The 22112-nt window shown below is 41.1% G+C and overlaps 1 protein-coding gene across 4 annotated transcripts in view; it reads left to right on the plus strand.

The window, feature by feature from the left end:
• The window catches only part of hgd (homogentisate 1,2-dioxygenase), a 38073-nt gene that overhangs the window by 3494 nt on the left and 12467 nt on the right, over window positions 1–22112 (plus strand). Inside the window, exons 2-9 of one of the 4 annotated variants that reach the window (XM_048602605.1) lie at window positions 2011–2118; window positions 9458–9546; window positions 11517–11622; window positions 12246–12305; window positions 12909–13000; window positions 13348–13382; window positions 19683–19762; window positions 21637–21736. In XM_048602605.1, the coding sequence (XP_048458562.1) occupies window positions 2011–2118; window positions 9458–9546; window positions 11517–11622; window positions 12246–12305; window positions 12909–13000; window positions 13348–13382; window positions 19683–19762; window positions 21637–21736 (670 nt within the window). Of the gene's footprint in view, window positions 1–2010; window positions 2119–9457; window positions 9547–11516; window positions 11623–12245; window positions 12306–12908; window positions 13001–13347; window positions 13383–19682; window positions 19763–21636; window positions 21737–22112 lie in introns of those variants that run through there. The other 3 variants (XM_020520682.2, XM_048602606.1, XM_048602607.1) reach the window with 3 other exon arrangements.

Genomic DNA, 22112 nt, shown 5'->3' on the forward strand with positions numbered 1-22112 from the left:
ATGAGAGCCGTATCCACATGCTGCACACAATCCTGCGATTTGTAGTCCATGAGTCTTGGTGAGACTTGTGCATAGTGGTAGTGCAAGAGTGTGCACAGGTCCTATGGGTGTGAGCTAGCAGGAAGAGGATGGTGGCATTTACCCTTGTGGAGCACTGGCTCAAAAAGGACTGTCTTTCTTTCTCTCCAATACCCCATCTGCCAGCACTTCCAGATCCTTCTCTGAAGCAGAGGAATGAGGTTTCCTTTGCTCTGGGCCATGTATTCATTAGTAATGATTGAGCACCACACTGGGTCAGTCTGAGCTTACAACCTCTAAAACAGCAAGCAGCTGGCCTTGAAGTATGACACAAGTAGCATGAGCATTGCAAAGTCCCATCAGTGGCAAGCACGTCAACCTCTTGTGCTGCACAATGCCCACAGAAAGGCCGAGGAACCCTATTCCATTCCATAATTAATGAGGTGAAGAGCAGAATCAGAAAAACAGAAAAGACACTGCGAAACACTGGTGGGCCAGACTATCACTTGACAAAACCCTCTGTCTTAGCTTAATTCTAGTCCTTTGAATAGTTCTGTAATAGTCCTCATTGTACTCTTGTGTTATAGAGTCATAGACATTTTACAGCATGGAAAGAGGAATTTCAGCCCATTGCGTACTCACCAGTCATAAAACATCCATCTAATCCCATTTTCCAGCATTTAGCCTGTAGCCTTGTATGCTACAGCATTTCAAGTGTTCATCTAAATAGTTCTTAAATGTCTTGAGGGTTCTTGCCTCTACCATCCCTTTAGGCAGTGAGTTCCAGATACCCAGGTATTTCTGGGTGAAATTATTTCCTCAAATTCCCTCTACTCCTCTATTTACCTTAAACCCATAGCGCCTGTTTATGGACCCCTATACTAAGGGGAAAAGTTTCTCCCTATCTACCCTGTCTATGCCCGTCAGAACTTTGTACACTTCAATCAAATTCACCCCTCAGCCTTCTCTGCTCTAAGGAAAACAATCCCATCCTTTCTAGCCTCTCTTCTATCAATAGCTGAATTCTTCCAGCCTAGGGAACATTTTGCATCCTCTCTAGTGCAATTGCATGTTCCTAATTATTCATGAGAATGTGAAAAAAAATCTTCAAATAGTCTAAGTCCAATACATTGAATTACTTCACAAAAATAGCTGGGACACATAGTTATTTATATTCCACAGTTGCCTCCTCCTACCTAGAACTACCAGCATAACTGTCTCTTCCTTTTGCTCTAATGTGTTGATGTAGCCTCATCTTAAATGCACTCCCACATACTAAAAATTCTCTGGGATAAGATATTTCTTCCGAATGCCTTATTGGATTTATTAATGACTATCTCATATTCTTGGTTTCTAATTTTGGATTCATCCCGTGACACCAGAAATGGAAACACCTTCTCTATATCTGCCCTAACAAACACAATCAATAATTTTAAAGTTATCCTTCAGCCTTTAGTTTTTAGAGAATAGAATCATTTGTTCAAATGTCTCTGATTAATAAAGCCTTTCACTTCTGATGTTATCATTGCCCATCTTTTATTTGGTAGAAAAGAGGAGGAGATCCATACTTTGAGCTTATCCTTACTCAGGCATGACGAACGAGCAGTGCTTCGAAAGCTTGTGACTTCAAATAAACCTATTGGACTATAACCTGGTATCTTGTGACTTCTGACTCAGGCAGGATAATAATTAGAATTGGTGGAAAAATAAATTTAAATTACCATTGCCTTAAGCCTGTATTTCCAGATAAATATACACACCTTCCAAAAATATATATTTAGCTTAGAAATTTCAAAGCATCGTTATGAAATATTAAAAAAAATTTCAAGTTATATAACTGTTAAATCAGGTGTTTGCATAAAAAAAAACCAAAGAAACAAAACAAATACATTTTCTAATCAGGCATAGAATTTGGTGCAACAGGCTATTTTCATCAGTTGCATACAAAAATACTGAAATAACAGTAACTGCTCACTGTCTATTCTTTTCCAGTACATGACAGGATTTGGCAATGAATTTTCGTCAGAAGATCCAAGCTGCCCTGGGTCCCTACCAAAGGGTCAGGTAGTGTACAACTCTCCCATTTGTCTTGTGTATGCGGTAAGTTTAATAGGAGCAGGTGTAACCCACAGGCCTGCTGATTCACTGGCATTTTTCACTCAGTTCTGATGGTTATCTGCACAGCCAGTTTGATGATTCAAACCCTACTTGTAGGCTTGATCTTATTAAAAATAACACTTCAGTGCAGTTTGCAAAGCCCTGCTGAGGCACCAAATCAAATTTCAGTGGTAAAAATGATCTCCATAGTATACGTGCTTGAAACATGACGTTTTCTTTGAGCTGCCCACAGAATGACACAGAGTGCATATCATTTTCTGTTTTTATTTCAGATGTCTAACATTTGCATGTTTTTATTTTTATTCTTACCACTTTCAAAATGAAAGTGAGATTGCTGATGCTGCAGTGATGCTGTTTAATTTTGTTACCTATTAAGAATGCTACACCCTTGTTCTCTTTTGACTTCTTATTATGGTGTATCACTGGTCCATATTAATAATAGAATTCTAAAATGATGGCCATACATGCTTTCTTTAACTACAGAGTGTTTTTTCAAGATTCCTTTCCATTCACTAGATCCGCAAATGAAAGGAACCATGAACAATTCAGGCAATATGCGATATTTTATACACCTGAATCTCCAATAGGGAACCTTACAATGTATTTTGTAAACTGGGTGGATGCTTCTCATGCTTTTCCAATAAAATCAAGTTCAGAAAATAACAAGCAGTCAGTTTGAAAATGCAATCACAGTAAAAAAGGTACTGTGCTCATGGGATGATAAAAACAAACTAATACTAGGTTCTAGTTATTGAAGAAGTGTTTCAACAGATGTTCCATCAAATCTAAAACTTCCCCCTGCAATAAGTGACCTGCTGGGCCATGGAACATGCTGTTATCTTTATCTCTACTCTTCAGGAAAGTGAGAAAAAGCTACAAACCAAATGGCTAATGTGAAACAAATTTTACACCTACTTTCACTGACTCACATAGCTTTTCTAAATATGCGATAGTGCCCAGAAATCATATAATGTAAAAGTTAAAAAAGTGTGGATATCTGAAATGAAAAGAGACACAAAAAAATGGTTGAAATATTCAGCATTTATTGAGAAAGCATTGGAGTTAAGGGTTTGGATATTCCCAAGGCTGTAGAGGTGGATTTGGAGGTGGAGTGCAAGTTTATTTGGAAAAATGAGCATGAGATCAGCTGTCCAATACTTCCATGTCTCCAAGTACTTCTCCCAATGACACACCAGCAGGTCCAACAGGTTGGAAGCAGCAGGAAGCCAATTAATGATGTTATCGTCAAACTTATCTTCACTTTGCCAGGCAACAAGAGATTTTATTGACAGTACATGAGCTGTGTCAGGGTCCAAAAAATGGACCAGAGCCAATTTTAGCAGCTTTTTTGAGGGATTAAATTTATTTTCTGGCAGTAATTCACAAAGGGGATTGATCCCCAGACCTGCCCTTGCTGCCACTTCGCGGAGCTTTGTGTCTCTTTACCCAACCCAGACTATCCCAGTCCACTGGCACCTCTCTCATCTGACTCTATCCCCTTTCCCATCTCATCATGTGCCATTCCCGGATGGACTGACTGCTCACCAGATATTGACTGAAAAACCAGCACCCCTGCTCCCTGCGCCATCTTTAAAAGGTTGCTGCACACCAGAATGAACACTGGCATTCCAAAACTGCCCTGCCCAGAATGTCAGAACGCGGAAGGGGAGACACAGTTCTTCAACAGTGACCTGGAAGTCCAGGTGGACAGGATGTGGCAAAGGAGGGACATCCTTTTCCAGAAGGACTGGCAGAGGAGGCCACACCACTAGACCTGGGAGCCGGGTTTAAGGATTCCACCTAGTTCCATGTGGCTTCTGCAGACTGGAGGAATGGCCATCAGTGCTACAAGCAGGTCAATGAGCACTTCACCCTGCCAGGGTAAGTGCCACACTCTTCACTCTCTGCTACCCTATATTCACTCTACCTCTGTTACTGTACCCACGCTCACCAAGGCCCATGCTCTGCCACTCCCACTATTGCATGCATCAGTTGCCCTCACTTGTTCTCATGCACCTCCCACAACAATAACCCTGCACAACCTCTGTACCGCCTACTCATTGCTACAGAACACTTCGCTATTGTTACAGAGGGGAATAGCCCAACCCCTCTGATAATTAAACTAAATCACAAGCCACAATCTCTTATGACAGGAGTAGGGGTTCCCCTCTAATAATTACTCCTGAAACACCCAGAAAATGCTCGCTTTTCCCTTTGTAATCCATTCAAAGAGTGCTTAAAAGAAAGAAAATCCCTGATCTCCACTTTACAAGTAACAAGAAACAATTTATTTATTTAACCCAACAATGAACAAATTAACAGAATTACTAACAAACTGTCAATTCCCCAAATTACTTCCTAATTGGTCTAGATTCTACTGGAATACTGTTCAAATAAACACAAGTCCCACTTAATAAATCCAAATAATAAGAGAACAATAAATTATAACTTAATCTCTCCAAATTCACACAGTCTGTCTTCTGAAATATTCTGTCTCCTCAACTCTCTTCGCAAATGCTATTCCTGCTAATTCTGCTGTCAGGGATGTTTTATCTCTATAATTTCTTCAATGAGGACTTTCAACTAAAATACCGTGGTACCTTTGATTAATTAATTTCTCTGAGAGCTGAATGGTGCTAAGTCTGGCAGGTGGTGGATGGCTCTCTCTTTCAGATGGCAGTTGGCTCTCCCCAATTTTCCAAATTCCCTCGACTTATATACCCGTAATGACATAATCAAATTCTTATAGTAGGTTTGGTTTCAGTTGTCAACACCATCAGATTTAAATTCAATTAACTTACAATTCAATTAACTTATCTAGGTGCTTCGTTTAAATTAATTGGCCAAATTCAAACTTGTTGTCTTGGAAAAATTGTTTCTTGGCGGTTCCATACAAAATGTTTCCATTCAAGCACTCTCTGCATTTATAAACTTCCAAGCACAAGCTCTTAGAGGGACCACGGTGCTTTTCTCCCCACAATCATATTTACCAACAAATTCTAACTTCCTGCCTTTCAATTCATGAATACTCTACCAAACATTGTAACACTACTTTCTGAACATCAACACCATCACTAGCAGCCAACACAAATCACAATATTAGATAAACCAGTGCCAACATTATGCTTGTTTGAAAACACAAGCTTTCGGAGCCTCGCTCCTTCTTCAGGTGTTAGTGACAGAGGTGGTATCAGACACAGAATTTATAAGTAAAAGATCAAAGGCTCACACCACTGATGAAGATGTATTAAACAAACCTAAGATGCTGTTAAATCTTTAATCACCTCTCTCTCACTCTCTTCCCCCATTCCCCCATCCACACACACACAAACACACATCACTCTCTCTCTCCCCCCTCAATGCACATACACACATGCACTCACTCGGTCTCTCTCTACACCCCCCAAACACATACGCAGTCACACTCCACTGTCTCTCTCCACACCCCCAACGCACACACATGCACTCACTCAAGTTCTCTTCCCACCCCCTGCAAACACACATGGACTCACACTCTCTCTACCCCAACACACGTGCACGCATACACTCTCTCTCTCCTCCCCACCCCACACACACGAGACACACACATACACACACACACACAGTCCACTCTCTCTCTCACATACACATACACACATACACTCCACTCTTTCTCTCTCCCCCAACATACACACACACTCCACATTCTCTCTCTCCCCTAACACACACACGCACACACACATATCTATGGGGTGAATTTGTATTTCCAGATACATTCTATTTTGTTCAAAAAGAACATAATTTATAGACAGTCAGTCAATGTGGCATTTTATAAATTCCTACTTTAGAAATAAAACCAGTCTGACCCCAAACCAAAACACAAACAGTTTCTAAACAAGGCCTCACACCTAACATGCATTGTCTGGCCTAAAATGTCACCTCTTTTTTACACTGATAAAACCTTTAGTTCTCTCAGGGCAATGACTTGAAAGAAATTCGGGGATTTGCATGTACATATTCATCAATTAAAACCTTCTAACTGATTAAAGATTTAACAGCGTCTTAGGTTTGTTTAAAACATCCTCATCAGTGGTGTGACCCTTTGATCTTTTACTTATAAATTCCGTGTCTGATACTACCTCTCTCACTAACACCTGAAGGAGGAGTAAGCCTCTGAAAGCTTGAGTTTTTAAATAAACCTGTTGGACTATAACATGGTGTTGCGTGATTTCTAACCTTGTCCACCCCAGTCTACCAATGGCACCCCCACGTCATCAACATTAGGCTTCTCACGCACCATGAGAAGAGAATCCTGTTCTTCACAGGTGAAACCAGGACCACTCCTGTGAGGTTGCTGAGAGAACCATGCCCCGTCAACTGAGTAAGTATCACTCTCACAGTAGCCCTGCTGTCAGTGTCATTCATTGCACTTATCCTCTAAACAATGACCACCTTGCCTTCTCTGTCTTGCGTTGAAGGTACCAGCAGGATGTCCATGGTCCCAGGCTGAAAAAGGCTGCTCCACCAGAAGCTACCTTCACAACCTCTGAGGCTGAGTGTATGGAGGCACCAGCAAGCATGCCTCCTGCACCCCAACCCAGCTGAGATACTAACCCCTCATGCAAACATCAGGTTTAGAAAGAATGTGGGAGTGCAATTTGGTGAAACATCTCACTGTGATATCGCCGCACAGGCTAAGGAAGAAATGCTCCAGATACTTAGAGAAGTGTCGGAGACTAGACTGCACAATCACAGATGGGAGAGAGCCCCGTGGTCTCGACAATCACAGACTTCACCCACATTCACAGGGAAGAATAGGAGTGGCAGACGCATTGTACATGGGTCATAATGACCCTCTTAGGCCAGAGGCTACAGGAGCTACAACTACACTGGGAACCCAGCTATCTCAAGCATTTGATCATCTGGTTATTTCCGTAAGACCATAAGAATTGGAAACAGGTTTAAGCCATTCAGTCCCTCAAGCCTGCTCCACCATTCAATAGAATCATAGCTGATCTCATCTCAGCCTAAACTCCATTTTCCTGCCTTTTCTTCGTAATCCTTGAGTCCCCGACTGATCAAGAATCTATCTATCTCAACTTTAAATATACACAAGGACTCTGCCCCCACAGCTCTCTTGTGGAAAGGAGTTCAAATGACTCTCAACCCTGTGAGAGAAGAAGTTCCTCCTTATCTCAATCTTAAGTTGGTGCCTATTTATTCTGAGACTATAATGTCTGGTCCTAGACTCTCCGATGAGGGGAAACATCCTCTTAAAATTTACACTGTTAAGCCCCTTAAAAATCCGATATGTTTCAATAAGATCACCTCTCCTTCTTTCCTTGAGTAGAGTCCCAACCTGTTTAGTCTTTGCTCATAAGACAATCCCTCCAAAATAGAGACCATCCTAGTGAACTTCCTCCAATGAAATAATATGCTTCTTTAAGTAAAAGGACCAAAACTGCACACAGTACTCCAGATGTGGTCCCACCAGCGCCTTCTACAGTTGCGGTAAGACTTCCAATCCCCTTGAAATGCGGGCCAACATTCCATTTGCCTTCCTGATTACCTGACCTAATAGGACAGCCGCAGACAGGATGTGTCCATGATCCTGACTGATGGCTGTTCACTTCCCTGACTGTATTAGCCCTACTGCCCAGACTGGGCACTATGGAGCCACAAGACTGACTGCAACCAGTTCATGGGCAGCAGAGATACAGACCACCTGATTGAGAACTCCCCAGCTGGATGCCTGATCGTGTTTACTGCATCAGTGCTAGCACATGGTGCGGGTGTGAGATTGATGTTATATAGTGTCATACAGCAGGGGTGTATGCCCCTTGATGAAAGATTGCTGACCTGCAAGGCAAGACTACGTTTGTGTGACTGCGCTAATAAGGACAGCAAGGCAAGACATGAATGCCGTGAGCTTGCAGGTTGGCTCTAATTGAGTGACTGCTAAGAGAGCAAGTGAGCAGGCTGGAGATGCACCTTGATCAAATCTGTGAGCTGGATTGGATGTGTGTCCCCTGCACACAAAATGCTCTTGCAGCAACCTTTCAACACTAGTTGCTGGTGCACCTTGCAATACAGGTCTGTGTTTCCTAATATGCTGCAGGTTGGTCAGTGAGGTGCCATGAGGATCCTGAGAAGTTGGCAAATATTGGATGCCAATATGTATGGATGAGGTGTACTGGTGGGTGGTGTCCATGCATCATGTCCTGAGATGCTGTTGTGTGATGAGCAACGTGGAGGCTTTTCACAGCAGCAGCGAGCTGAAGTTGCCAGCTACCTGTTCTGAATTTCATGTCAAGAATTTTTGATGTCTAGTTTGTTTATAGTGGGTGGCAGAATTGGAAACTGCATGTTAATGAGGTGGGATCTGCAGTTAATAAGATGGTTAAAATGGCAATATAGATGCTGTGGACCATAGGGCCTCTTCTGTACTGTATGATTTTATGATTCTCAGCCATAATCCCTCTTAATAGGCAACTCACCATTCCCTAGTGAGAATCATACTTCAAGGGGAGACAATGGCCTAGTGGTATGATCGTTGGACTGTTAATCCAAAGACCCAGATGATTTTCTGAGGACCTGGGTTCAAATCCCGCCACGGCAGATGGTGGAATTTGAATTCAATAAAATATCTGGAATTAGGAATTTAATAATGACCATGAATCCATTGTTGATTGTTGGAAAAACCCATCTGGTTCATTAATGTCCTTTCAGGAGGGAGAGTGCCATCATTACCTGGTCTGGACTACATGTGACTCCAGACCCACAACAATGTAGTTCACTCTGAACTGCCCTCTGGGCAATTAGGGATGGGCAATAAATACTGTCCAGTCAGCACCACCCTCATCTCCTTAATAAATATTAAAAAAAACACCTGGAATTTAGCTAAAAGATGCAGCAAATTGGTCCTAATGTCAAGCTAGGTATTGCAGGACCTCTCTCATAACCTAGCTACATTTTTTTCCATAGCCCATGTGTCATAAGATTCCACCTTTGATCCCTAAATGCCACACCAATTTAATTTGTTTCACAATTACTACAACACAACTAAATGTTTATTCCGCAATGGAATGTTTTGTGATCAGACAGAAACAAAACAAATTGATGATACATATCTTTAAAATTCAGAACAATCTGGGGTTTGTTGATGTGAGTGATGGAGGGAGTCCATATCTATTGACAATGTGTTTTTGTGCATGAAAGGATACTCTTCATTGATCAGAAATGGTGTAGATTTCTAATTGTTAATAGCAGCCACAAAGGGAACAATCTTTTTAAGTAAATAATTAAATAGTGACATTTCTGATTTTTTTAATGTATATTTCAGAATAATCCACAGGTTTGTCCTTATGGTTTATATGCTGAACAGCTCTCTGGTTCAGCCTTCACCTGTCCAAGATACAACAATAAGAGGAGGTAACATTGATTTTATGGTACAGTTAAGAATATTACATACTCATCATATGGTGACATTAATTTTCTCATTTAATCAACATAAAACTGTTATAAATAGCTGTTTGGTAGAACAGAATTTACGTTTTATTGAAAAAGACACAGTTTGTAGAAAATTTTCATCATGCACCCATCAAGTCAATTCACAAGAACTGAGAATTTAAGGGGAAAACATCATTAATAACATATGAGAGAAGGGTACTGGTTATTCAGCCAGTAGACACCGATTGGTAAATGTATTGACAATGTGAATGCATTAACAATGATTGACAGTTAACTTCTAGGCTTGTTTAAATTTTAAACTAGGCAGGTTGCCTCTGATTGATCAATGCCCTTTTCTGATTAATGAAACAGCGTAAGATTGACATCTATTTTGTTGAAACATGTATTGTATCTGTTTCAGCTCAAAAAACTACACAACTGTCATTCAATTCTTTGTTTTGTCACTTGTCATTAATTGGTGCATTTTTCATGTGAATACCTCTATCAGGCAGAGTCCACTAGCCAACCAATGAGCATTCTCCTGTCATACAGTATTAATGTTGTTTTTTCCCTTTAAATTGATATTCTTGTGAATTGCCCTGATGAGTGGTAGGCAAAAAAAATTAACAAAATGTGTTTTTTTTCAGAAGATCTAATATAATCTTACAAATGTTCTAATAGACAGATTCTAAACTTCCAATTATTCAAATTGTTAAAAAAAACTCCACTAATCATGCAATATCAGCACCTCAATTTAGTGAAGCTTCCAAAGCAAGTACTACATCCTCACAAGAGGCCTTGAAGAAGTAAAAGAAATCATTATGTATTTCTGATACATGGTAATTACAAAATTGTATTTGTGCTTTGTTGGATTAATAATATTACCTCACTGCTGAGATGATGAGTGGGAGTTTGGTCGTATGTTCAGAGACAGAACCAAAAATAAGGCAGCAAGGTAACTTAATGCTTAATCAATTTAATATTTAATTTAGCGAACATGATGAAATTAATCCCAAGGAAATTAATCATGAAAAGGAACAAAATAGAGTTTTGGTAAATAGCTTATGGTTGGAATAAAGTAATGCTTGTATTAATCTAACAGTTTTTTTCAACATTTTTAAAAATAGAAAAACATTAGGGTGATGACTCTTAGGAGATCATGACTGTTCTCTGCATTAATGGCTAATAACCCCACTGGAAAACCTCTTAATCTCAGAGAAGAGACTCAAATTTATTTCATAACCACCACTTCCAATGGGTGAAAAGAATACTATCCAGTTTAACAACACAAGATCTATGTTAATCTATAATGGTACTTCAACAGTAACTCACAAAACACATGGGAGCTTTCAACCTGGGTATGTATCAGTTCTGGTGAGTTTAACAGGAAATGTGTGTTTGTTAGGGGGAGCCAATTTATATTCTCCTGCTTCTTGACTAGCGAGCCTTTTGATCATTTGAAGTCAGTTATCGGGAGTCATGATGACCGCATTGACCTCTGTCCAGCTTGCAATTATGCTTTAAGTGCAGGCAAGACTTCAACTGCAAATATGGCTTTATTCCTTCGGTATACCCATTGTGGGAGATTTCCAATTTTTGCCTTGAACTGAATTACTATTGCTCACGATTTACAAACAGTTAAATTATTTTTCTTCCTCCAGTAACAGTGGCTCTATAGTGAAATATATGGCCCTTTTAAACACCGCTCTTCATTGGTGCTTAGACTCTTCCATATATTGCAGAACAAATTAAATTTTCTTGACTTACTTATATGTCCCAGTCATTTAGTCAAATTAACTAGAGACATTGGAAATTTGGCTTACCTACCATTTGGGTGAACCTACCTATAGGTCAAATTAATTTAATTTTGATCATGTTTTGCAATTTGGGACCTAAATCATCTACACATTGATTCAATTTTAATTAGTTTCTTTCTATTCTTTTCCATGCAGCTGGCTTTATCGTATTGTACCTTCAGTCCTTCACAAGCCCTTCACTTCCATACCCCAGGGAAATTTGTCCTATAATTGGGATGAAATCAACCCTGATCCCAACCAGGTAACACTATTTCTTCATGAAGTTAAAATAATCCACTCATAAGAATATTGGGCCACATTTTTAAAAGATTTCAGCCTTTCTATAAAAGGCATAATCTATCTTATAAATCAAACAGTCTCACGTGTTGCACATCATAGCTAAATATTGGCAAAGACGTATATTCAATATTTTCAACGTGATACCAGATTTGTTTGTATTGATGACCCAGCTAGGAGCTAAACATTTCATGTTGTTAATATGAATGAAGGGAGACAAATTGGCTGAGGAGAGACCAATTGGTTTGCACAAGTTAATAATACGTTAGTGCAATGACATTTAGGTTAATGCCACCAAAACCAATTAGTTTTTCTATTTGTTATGTTTAATATGAGAATGGGGAACTGATTTGTTAAATAGAAGCTCCTGATATTTACTAAACCCAAGAAATTTCTGGTCCTTTTAATCAGCTGTTGAGTTAGAAGGTTTTATTTGACACTAAAAAACACACTTTTGATTCCTTTGATCTTTGCAGAACTTCAAAGTGTTCCAAGGAATGTTTGAAAAAGTGGCATATCACCTGTAGTGTACATCCTCAGCTTTGAAATAAAACCTGTCTCATACAATTTCTTTTATCTTGCTTCTAGCTCAGATGGCTACCATTTAAAATTCATAAAACATCAGAGAAGATGGTTGACTTTGTATCAGTAAGACTGATTTTATTTTGCTTTTGACTGTCTCTCTGCCTGCAAATATACATAATGTCATGTCAATAAAATTTAGAGTTGAGGGGAGTATCTTTAATAGGTTGGAAACTGGAACACACTGGACTGACAACATGGACTGGGAATGGAACAAATGCTACTCAGGTTGCTGAGTTCTGGTTGGGATTGGGTTTGGGCTTCATTTGAATCATACCAGTGAGCTGCAGGTGCCTGCTGTGTGACTTCAGGCAGATTTCAGCAAGGTTAGAACAGCAGCTGTCAAAAAGGCCCTCAATTATAGACCAGAGAGATATAAGGTTTTAATATTATGTAAATAGAATCCTGCAAATTATTACCCACTCATGTTCTCCATCTCTCTCAATTTATTAAGAACAATGCACTTTAATTAAAGAATATATGTGATGATGGTTATTATTTATATTCTTAGGAGCAAGTTATCTCAGCATGAACAAATTCCTCCGTAATGATTTTATCATTCAGTCAGTTATGAGCTTGTCCTTATGCCCAGGAATAAACTGTCCATTCCAGTGTACCATCTATTTCCTTTGGGCAGCACAGCTATTGAATGGTACTCTTTTTCAACAGGGTTTACATACATTATGTGGAGCTGGAGATATCAGGTCTAGAAATGGGTTGGCTATTCACATCTATGCCTGCAACTCATCAATGGAGAATAAGTATGTTACTACCTTTAAGAACATTTTCTGTCATATACTTTTTTTCTGCCTTTTTCGGTGATATTAAAGGAGATAAGACCTTGTTTTTGTTATTTCTCACTCTAACTGTTGTTTGCTACCATGCCATCTTTGTGGCATTGAATATTGAGGCCTAGGTCATGGTTTTGACTAAGGGTTTCACACAAAAATACCAGGCAAAAAATCATTTGTTTCATTGGCCTGACAGTAAATACAATTCTTTTGTCCCAACCTCATTTTAAGCTATCAAAGATTTGTAATTCGATGTAATTTCCTACTTAAAATAATCAGATTCTCAGATAATCTAATGTTTATGTTTTGCATTTCAGGTCATTTTATAATTCAGATGGGGATTTCCTTCTAGGTAGGTAAGACCCCTCCCCCACCCTTTGAAAAGTCAGTTCATACACTTTACCAACTTATCATAACTTGAAAGAAATGATTTTGCCATGGATTCCAATGACACCTCCTTCGAAACTTAACATTAAAACATCTGCATAGAAAATAGTATCAGTCATGCATTCCATGAATTTGAGCCTTCTATTTGCGGGACCATAGAACAACATTAATGTTAGAAAGCAGCATTGCTGTGACTGCGGGAAATGAATTTAAGTGGCAGCGTTCCAGTTGATGAGTAGCAGAATATGAATCTAAGAAATAAATCAAACAAGGCATGCATGTTTCATTTCGTTGAGGACCAAATAACTGACTTCAGTCTCCAACATCCCTAGATTCACTGTGGAAATCGCTTAGCTCTGCCTCCTTCACCATTAACACTTGGATTCATATTTAGCCAACAAGGGAAAGGAAGTTTCTCAGCAACAATCAAAGCTGGTGCGATCTTTAAGAGAATTGTTCCATCAGTTTTGAAGTCAAACCTTATATCTAATCTGACAAATTGATGAAAAACTCTGCAAAGTCATATAAAGAGAATGAGAATACTTTTATCAAGGTAAATTGAACAAGGAAGTATAAAGAGATGATAATAAAGTGGCCATGGTTACAAAACAGAGACAGACAGCCAAACCAGCTTCCATATCCCTGTATTCACAACACAGTAAAATTAAAGCTTCAATGTCCATCACCAAGAGAGACTCAGCAGAACCATTACAGGTCAAGCTGGCTGAGCTGATGTAAAGGACATAGCTGCCAAATTGGGTCTGTGGTTAGTGGTGAGAGAACCAATGAGAGGAAAACACATGTTTGATCTCAACCTCACCCATCTGCCTGCCACAGATGCATCCATCCTCCATTCATGAACACATTGGTAAGAGTGATTAAAGCATAGTCCTTGTGGAGACAAGGTCCTGTCTTCACATTGAGAAAACCCTCCAATGTGTTGCAGCACAATCAGGGTGCTAAATGGGATAAACTCTGAACAGATCTAGCAAATCAGGACTGGATATCTTAGGTGCTGTGAGGCATCGCCAGCAGCAGAATCATACTCCAGGACAATTTGCAACCTCGTGGCCCAGCTTTACACTTTGGTAGAAAGAATTATGGAGCTAAATATTACTTAAATGGAGAAAGATTACAGAGGGTTACGGAGCAGATGGATTTGGGAGTCCTTGTCCATGAAATCACAAAATAGCTAGCATCCAAGTTCAGCAGATAGTAGGGAAGACAAATGGAATCTTGGCCTTAATTACAAAGGCCAAATAAACACAATGGTAACAAGAGCAAAATCAGAGGCTAGGAATACTGCAGCAAGTAACTCACCTCCTGACTATTCAAAGTTTGTCCACCATCTAGAAGGCACAAGTCAGGAGTGTGATGGAATACTCCGAGGTTGCCTGGATGGGCAGCTCCAACAACAACAAACTTGACATCAACTAGGACAAAGCAGCCCTCTTGATTGACACCACGTTCATAAACATCTACTTCGTCTACCACCAACACTGAGTACCAGCAATGTGTATTATCTATAAGATGCACTGCAGAAATTTACCATGGCTCCTCAGTCAGCACCTTCGAACCCCACATACACTACCATCTAAAAGGACAAGAGCAGAAAATAGAAGGGACTATCACCACCTGCAAGTTCCCTGCAAGCCATTCACCATTCAGACTTGGAAAAATATCCATGTTCTTTCAATGATAACAAGGTGCAGGGCTGGATGAACACAGCAGGCCAAGCAGCATCAGAGGAGCAGAAAAGCTGACGTTTCGGGTCCAGACCCTTCTTCAGAAATGGGGGAGGGGACAGGGATTCTGAAATAAATAGGGAGAGAGTGGGAGGCGGATAGAAGATGGATAGAGGAGAGGATAGGTGGAGAGGAAACAAACAGGTCAAAGAAGCGGGGATGGAGCCAGCAAAGGTGAGTGTAGGTGGGGAGTTAGGGAGGGGATAGGTCAGTCCAGGGAGGACAGACAGGTCAAGGGGGTGGGATGAGGTTAGTAGGTAGGAGATGTGGGTGCGGCTTGAGGTGGGAGGAGTGGATAGGTGGGAAGAAGGACAGATTAGGGAGGCGGGGACGAGCTGGGCTGGTTTTGGGATGCAGTCGGGGGAGGGGAGATTTTGAAGCTTGTGAAGTCCACTGACACCCTCATCTGCTTAGCTGAACTCATCCTCACCCTTAACAACTTCTCCTTCAATTCCTCCCACTTCCTACAGACAAAGGGCGTGGCCATGGGTACCCGCATGGGCCCAAGCTATGCCTGCCTCTTTGTAGGATACATGGAACAATCCCTCTTCCGAAACTACACTGGCCCTATCCCCCACCTCTTCCTCCGTTACATCGATGAATGTATCGGCGCCACCTCGTGCTCCCACGAGGAGCTCAAACAGTTCATCCACTTCACTAACACCTTCCACCCCAACCTTAAGTTCACCTGGACCATCTCCGATACCTCTCTCTCCTTCCTGGACTTCTCTGTTTCCATCTCTGGCAACCACCTGGAAACCGATATCCATTTCAAGCCTACTGACTCCCACAGCTACATAGAATACACCTCCTCTCACCCACCTTCCTGCAAAAATGCCATCCCCTATTCCCAATTCCTTCGTCTCTGCCGCATCTGCTCCTGAGATGAAGCATTCCACTCCCGGACACCCCAGATGTCCTTGTTTTTCAAGGACCGCAACTTCCCCTCCACAGTGGTCGAAAATGGCCGCGATCGTGTCTCTCACATTTCCTGCAACTCATCCCTCACACCCCCTCCCCGCAATAACAATCAAAACAGAATCCCCCTCATCCTCACGTACCACTCCACCAACCTCTGGATCCAACGCATCATCCTCCGGCACTTCCGCCATCTGCAATCTGACCCCACTACCAAAGACATTTTTCCCTCCTCACCCTTATCTGCTTTCCGGAGGGACTGCTCTCTCCATGACTCCCTTGTCCGCTCCACACTCCCCACTAGCCCTACCACACCCGGCACTTTTCCCTGCAACCGAAGCAAGTGCTACACCTCCCCCCTCACCCCCATCCCAGACCCCAAGAAGACTTTCCACATCAAACAGATGTTCACCTGCACATCTGCTAATGTGGTATGCTGTATCCGCTGTTCCCGATGTGGCCGCCTCTACATCGGGGAAACCAAGCGGAGGCTTGGGGACCACTTTGTGGAACACCTATGCTCAGTTCGCGACAAAAGACTGCACCTCCCAGTTGCAAACCATTTCAACTCTCCCTCCCACTCCTTGGACGACATGTCCATCCTGGGCCTCCTCCAGTGCCACAACGATGCCACCTGAAGGTTGCAGGAACAGCAACTCACATGGGAACCCTGCAGCCCAATGGTATCAATGTGGACATCACAAGCTTCAAAATCTCCCCTCCCCCGACCGTATCCCAAAACCAGCCCAACTCATCCCCGCCTCCCTAACCTGTCCTTCCTCTCACCTATCCCCTCCTCCCTCCTCAAGCCCCACCCCCATCACCTACCTACCAGCCTCATCCCGCCTCCCTGACCTGTGCATCCTCGCTGGACTGACCTATCCCCTCCCTAACTCCCCACCTACACTCACCTTTACTGGCTCCATCTCCGCCTCTCTGACCTGTCTGTCTCCTCTCCTCCTATCTTCTCCTTTATCCATCTTCTATCCGCCTCCCCCTCTCTCCCTATTTATTTCAGAATCCCCTTCCCCTCCCCCATTTCTGAAGAAGGGTCTAGGCCCAAAACGTCAGCCTTCCTGCTCCTCTGACGCTGCTTGGCCTGCTGTGTTCATCCAGCTCTACGCCTTGTTATCTCAGATTCTCCAGCATCAGCAGTCCCCACTATCTCTGACTGTTCTCTCAATGTTGCTGCATCAAAATCTTGGAACTGCCTCACAACAATATTGCAGATTTACCTGCAGCACATGGACAGCAGCAGGTTCAAGAAGCCTGATCACCACCACCTTCTCAAATGCAACTAGGGAAGAACAATAAATATTGACCAGCCAGAACTTCCAATGTTGTGTGAATAAGTAAAATGAAAAGTAAGCCAGTCAACCCCTTGAACTTTTTCCGCCATCCAGTAAGACCATGGTTGTTCTGGTTACTCCACGTTCCCACCTACTCCCAATAAATTTTCACCTCCTTGCTTATCAAGAATTTATATATGTCTGCCTAATAATATTCAAAGACTCTGCTTCCACTGCTTTAGAGGAAGTGAATTCTGAAGATTAATGATCCTTTGTGAGAAAAAAATTCTCCTTGTCACTCTTATTTTTAAGTAGTGGTCCTCAGTTCTAGATTCTCTTACAAGAGGAAGCATTCTTTCCATATGGACCCCGTCAAGATTTCAGGAGCTTGTAGGTCTCAGTCAAGTTGTCTCTTACCCTTCTAAACTCCAGTGGATACAGGCCTTGCCTGTCCAACTTCTCCTCATAAGACAATCTGCCCATTACAGGTATTAGACCAGAAAATACTCTCTGAACTGTTTCCCAGGTCCTAATGGACCCCATCCTAAGATCTTAGGATCATCCTTCTAAACTCAAGTGAATATGGGCTCAGTCAAACCAATTTCTCATCATAAGACATTTCTGCTATCCACAGTATTAGCCTAGTGAACCTCTGTTGCACTGCCTGCATGGCAAGTTCTACCATAGAACAATGTCACAGTAGATTTACCAGTACGTTTTATATTTCTCATTGATTTCTTTTGTCATCCCCAATATTTATTAAATGCCTTTTTGATCTCATGACAATTATTCCGTGGAACCCCAGTCTTGGTGCTTCCTTTTATTCCAAGTCAGATTCCATTTAACTGCTAATTTATCACACTAGCATGTAAGTAATTTTTACATCTAGTCTAATGTTTACTTCCTGCCTTTCCCCCCACATTAATCTTGTGCTAGTTTAATTTATCCCTTTATCCCTTTTCATCCCATAGAATGTAGCTAACATTCAGTCTATTTTTTTCTGTGATGACTCTACGCAATGATACAAGGGGGAAATGGTAGCATAGTTGAAATGTCACTGGACTAATAAGCCCAAAGCCTAACCTAATCCTCTGAGGTATATAAAGTTTGTCTTAGTAATGATGACCATGAAAACTACCGTTGAATGCTATAAAAAGTCATATGGTTCACTAAGGTCCTTTAAGGAGAGATAATCTGCTGTCTTTATATGGTCTGGGCAGCATGTGACTGCAAATCCACAGCAATGTCGTTGACTCTTTCCAGAAATGGCTTAACAAACCACTCCTCTGAAGGGATGGCAGCAGATGCTGACTTTGCTAGTTTTCCCTACATCCCATGAAAGAATAAAGAACAAAAATAATTTTTGTAATTATTTTCCACATGTAATCCTACCTCTCACCCATATTTAGTACCTGCCACTGAATATTAATCACCTGTGTGATAAGTGAAGGGAATGGTATGACAGGGAATGACAATTACAAGAAAATATGCAGGCTTTACCATTCCACCTTGCTGGTTTCAGTTTTCTCAATTTTTCATTTTCTGTGATTGCTGAATGACACACAGGAAAAGAAAATGGGAGTCTTTGAGGACAAAATAAAATAATACTGATTTTAAAATTAGGGATCATCCTTTAAAGACAGAGATGAGGAGAATTTTTATTCTCTGAGTGTTATGCAACTTTGAATGTCTCTGCCTTCAGAAGGCAGTGGAGACAGGGTCATCGAATATTTTTAAGATAGAGGTTGAAAGGTTCCATTTTGGCAGGGGTCTCAAGGACTGGGGCGGAATGGTGGCTCAGTGGTTAGCACTACTGCCTCACAGCGCCAGGGACCCCAGTTTAATACCAGCCTTGGGTGACTGTCTGTATGGAGTTTGCACATAGTCCCCATGTCTGCATGGGTTTCGTCCATACAGTCCAAAGACGTGCAGGTTAGGTGGATTAGCCATGCTAAATTGCCTGTTGTGTCCAGGGATGTTTAGGTTAGGTGGATTAGCCATAGTGGAAAAGGCGTTATAGGCTGGGGGAGGAGGGGGTGAATCTGGATGGGATGTTCTTTGGGGAGTCAGTGTGGACTTGTTGGGCCAAACGACCTGTTTCCATACTGTAGGGATTCTTTGACTATGGGGGTAGACGTGAACATAGAATTTAGAACAGAAACAAACCAGCCATAAGCTTATTGAGGGACTGATTGATGTCCATCTGCTCCTAATTCGTATGTTCATATTTCTCCAAAACTGACAATAGGAAGTATCTTGTAGGCTTTTGTCTTAAAGCCTGTTGATTTTAATTGGATACCTGTTTGATTGCAGTGCCCCAGGAAGGGAGTCTGTTGATTACAACGGAGTTTGGCAAAATGCTGGTTGAACCTAAAGAAATTTGTGTCATTCAGGTAAGAGAGACCAGAGGTTTGACATCCGAATGATTCTCAGCCTAGCTCCATGCTACTCCAACAACACCAGTATGAAATGTAAATGCCTTAATTGGCTAGAGCTCATTTCATGGTGCTGACAATCTCCAAGAGATAGGAACTGCCTGCAGGAGGTAACTAGCAAAGCCAGCCGTGATGGTGAGAGTAGGTGGTGCCTTGGAGGCCCGGCAGCATCAATGCTTATAAAAGTGAAAATGCAGGGCCAAGTAAGAGGTGCTGCAAACGCTCTAGTGCAAGATTCCCCAGGTCCCAATGCAATCACTGCACAGAAAATACTTCCACATTTCCCTGTTTCGAACCCAACAGCTACGCACATTCATGCATCAGATTGTATGAGTTTACTTTTGAAAATTGCATTCTTGTGCTCCCAGACCTGTTAACAACAGGAGCCTAAGGGGCCATTAAATGAAGGTGAGTGTGTTTCCCGCTCCCTACCTCCTGCCCTTTGTAAATCAGAGCACATCCTGAAATTCGTGGAATTCACAGATGCCCTCATTCCCAACCTAGTTGACAAATAAAAATCCACTCCCAATTGTTGTTATTCCACAGAAAGACACCATTCAGCTCATCAAGATCAAGTTGGCTCTCTGTAAAACAACCCAATCAGTTTCATTCCCCCTGCTATTCCCATAGCCCTGCAGGTTATTTCCCTCAAATACTTAGTTGCTATTTGAAATCATTGATTATCTCTCCTTCTGTTTTACAAGCACAAGTTTGAAGTCATCACCAGTGTCTGCATAAAAGACGTTCATCCTCATATGGTCTAGCATCTTTTGCCAAAAAATCTTAGATCTTTATCCTATCAAAATCTTGTTTATCACAATCAGAGCTCCCCTTCGTTCCAAGGAGAACAACTGTACCTTCACCAATCTACCTTATAGCTAAAATCCTCATCCTTGGAATTGTTCTCTGCACCTTACTGAAAACCTGCATATCCTTCCTACAATGTGCTGATACTAACTAGATCCAAAAATCTAGTTGTAGCTGAACCAGTATTTTATATAGGCTTACTTTTGTACTCCATGTTTTTATTCATCAATTCCATCTACCTTACTACCTACTCTCTCAGCATGTCCTATCACCTTATAGGTCTAGGTACATGAACCCCAGCTCCTTCTGTCTCTATGCACTCTTTAAAACTGTATTATTCTGTTTTTCCTCCTCTATCCTTCTGCGAAATGCATCACCTCATACTTCTTTCCACTTTGCCCATTTTTCAAGCCTATCAATGCCCTGTTGCAGTTGATTGGCATCATCTTCACTGATTGCCACACTTCCATTTTTGGTGCCATTGGCAATTTTTTAAATGTTCAATGTCCGTGTCATTTTTATATATCAAAAAATAATACATTATACCATTGAGCCTTCAGGAATAACACAGTCTATGCTCCTCCAGTCTGAGAAACAACCATTTAATTTTTAAAAGATTTGAATTGGCAACAAATTGCTGCATTTAAATCCAATGTAATTCAAAACCCCTAATAGAAGTAGCCTCCTTCACGATTGTAGTGCTTTTATCTGTAAAGTCATGGGGCTAGCTTTAGGTGTTACTCACACTACATAGATAAATCATGTTAGTAACATAAAAGTTAAAAAGTATATTTCACACACAATTCTAATTTTAAAACAATTACCTTAGTTGCACCCTTATGATTCAAGAGGCATGTGATGACAAGCTCCTTTTGCAACCTTTTCTGTTTTCACAAAGATTATTCATGATTTTTTAAAATTAGAAATGTTTATCTGCATGACGTACATATTAAGAGTTTATACGAACAATAACTAATGACATCTAGAAAAGATAATGACACATTTCTGATTTTTTTTTCTTTCAGCAAGGGATGCATTTCAGCATTCAGGTCTTTGAAGAGACACGAGGTTACATCTTGGAGATCTTTGCAGGCCATTTTGAGTTGCCTGATCTTGGACCAATTGGTGAAGATTTTTCACTGCAATATATTTAGTTCTAGGCTTTAACAAAACCCATTCTCAGTGACATGTGACACTTGTACGTGAGTCTGGAGAGGATTCCTTTAAACAAATCAACAAACATACCAGGGTTGTAGTTGGATCTTGGAAAAGTTAAAAATACTCATCAAGTTAGGCTCACCTGATATTCCATTAATCTTAAATGTTAAGCAAAAACAGAAAATGCTAGAGAAACTAAATAGGTCTGGCAACATTTGTGTAGAGAAGACAGAGTTAATGTTTCAAGTCTGATGACCCTTCTTCAGAATGGGTCTGAAATGTTAACATTGTTTCTCTCCACAGAGGCTGACAGATCTGCTGAGTATTTCCAGCATTTCTGTTT

Source organism: Rhincodon typus, chromosome 11 (assembly GCF_021869965.1).
Source record: "Rhincodon typus isolate 14 chromosome 11, sRhiTyp1.1, whole genome shotgun sequence".
NCBI lineage: Eukaryota > Metazoa > Chordata > Chondrichthyes > Orectolobiformes > Rhincodontidae > Rhincodon > Rhincodon typus.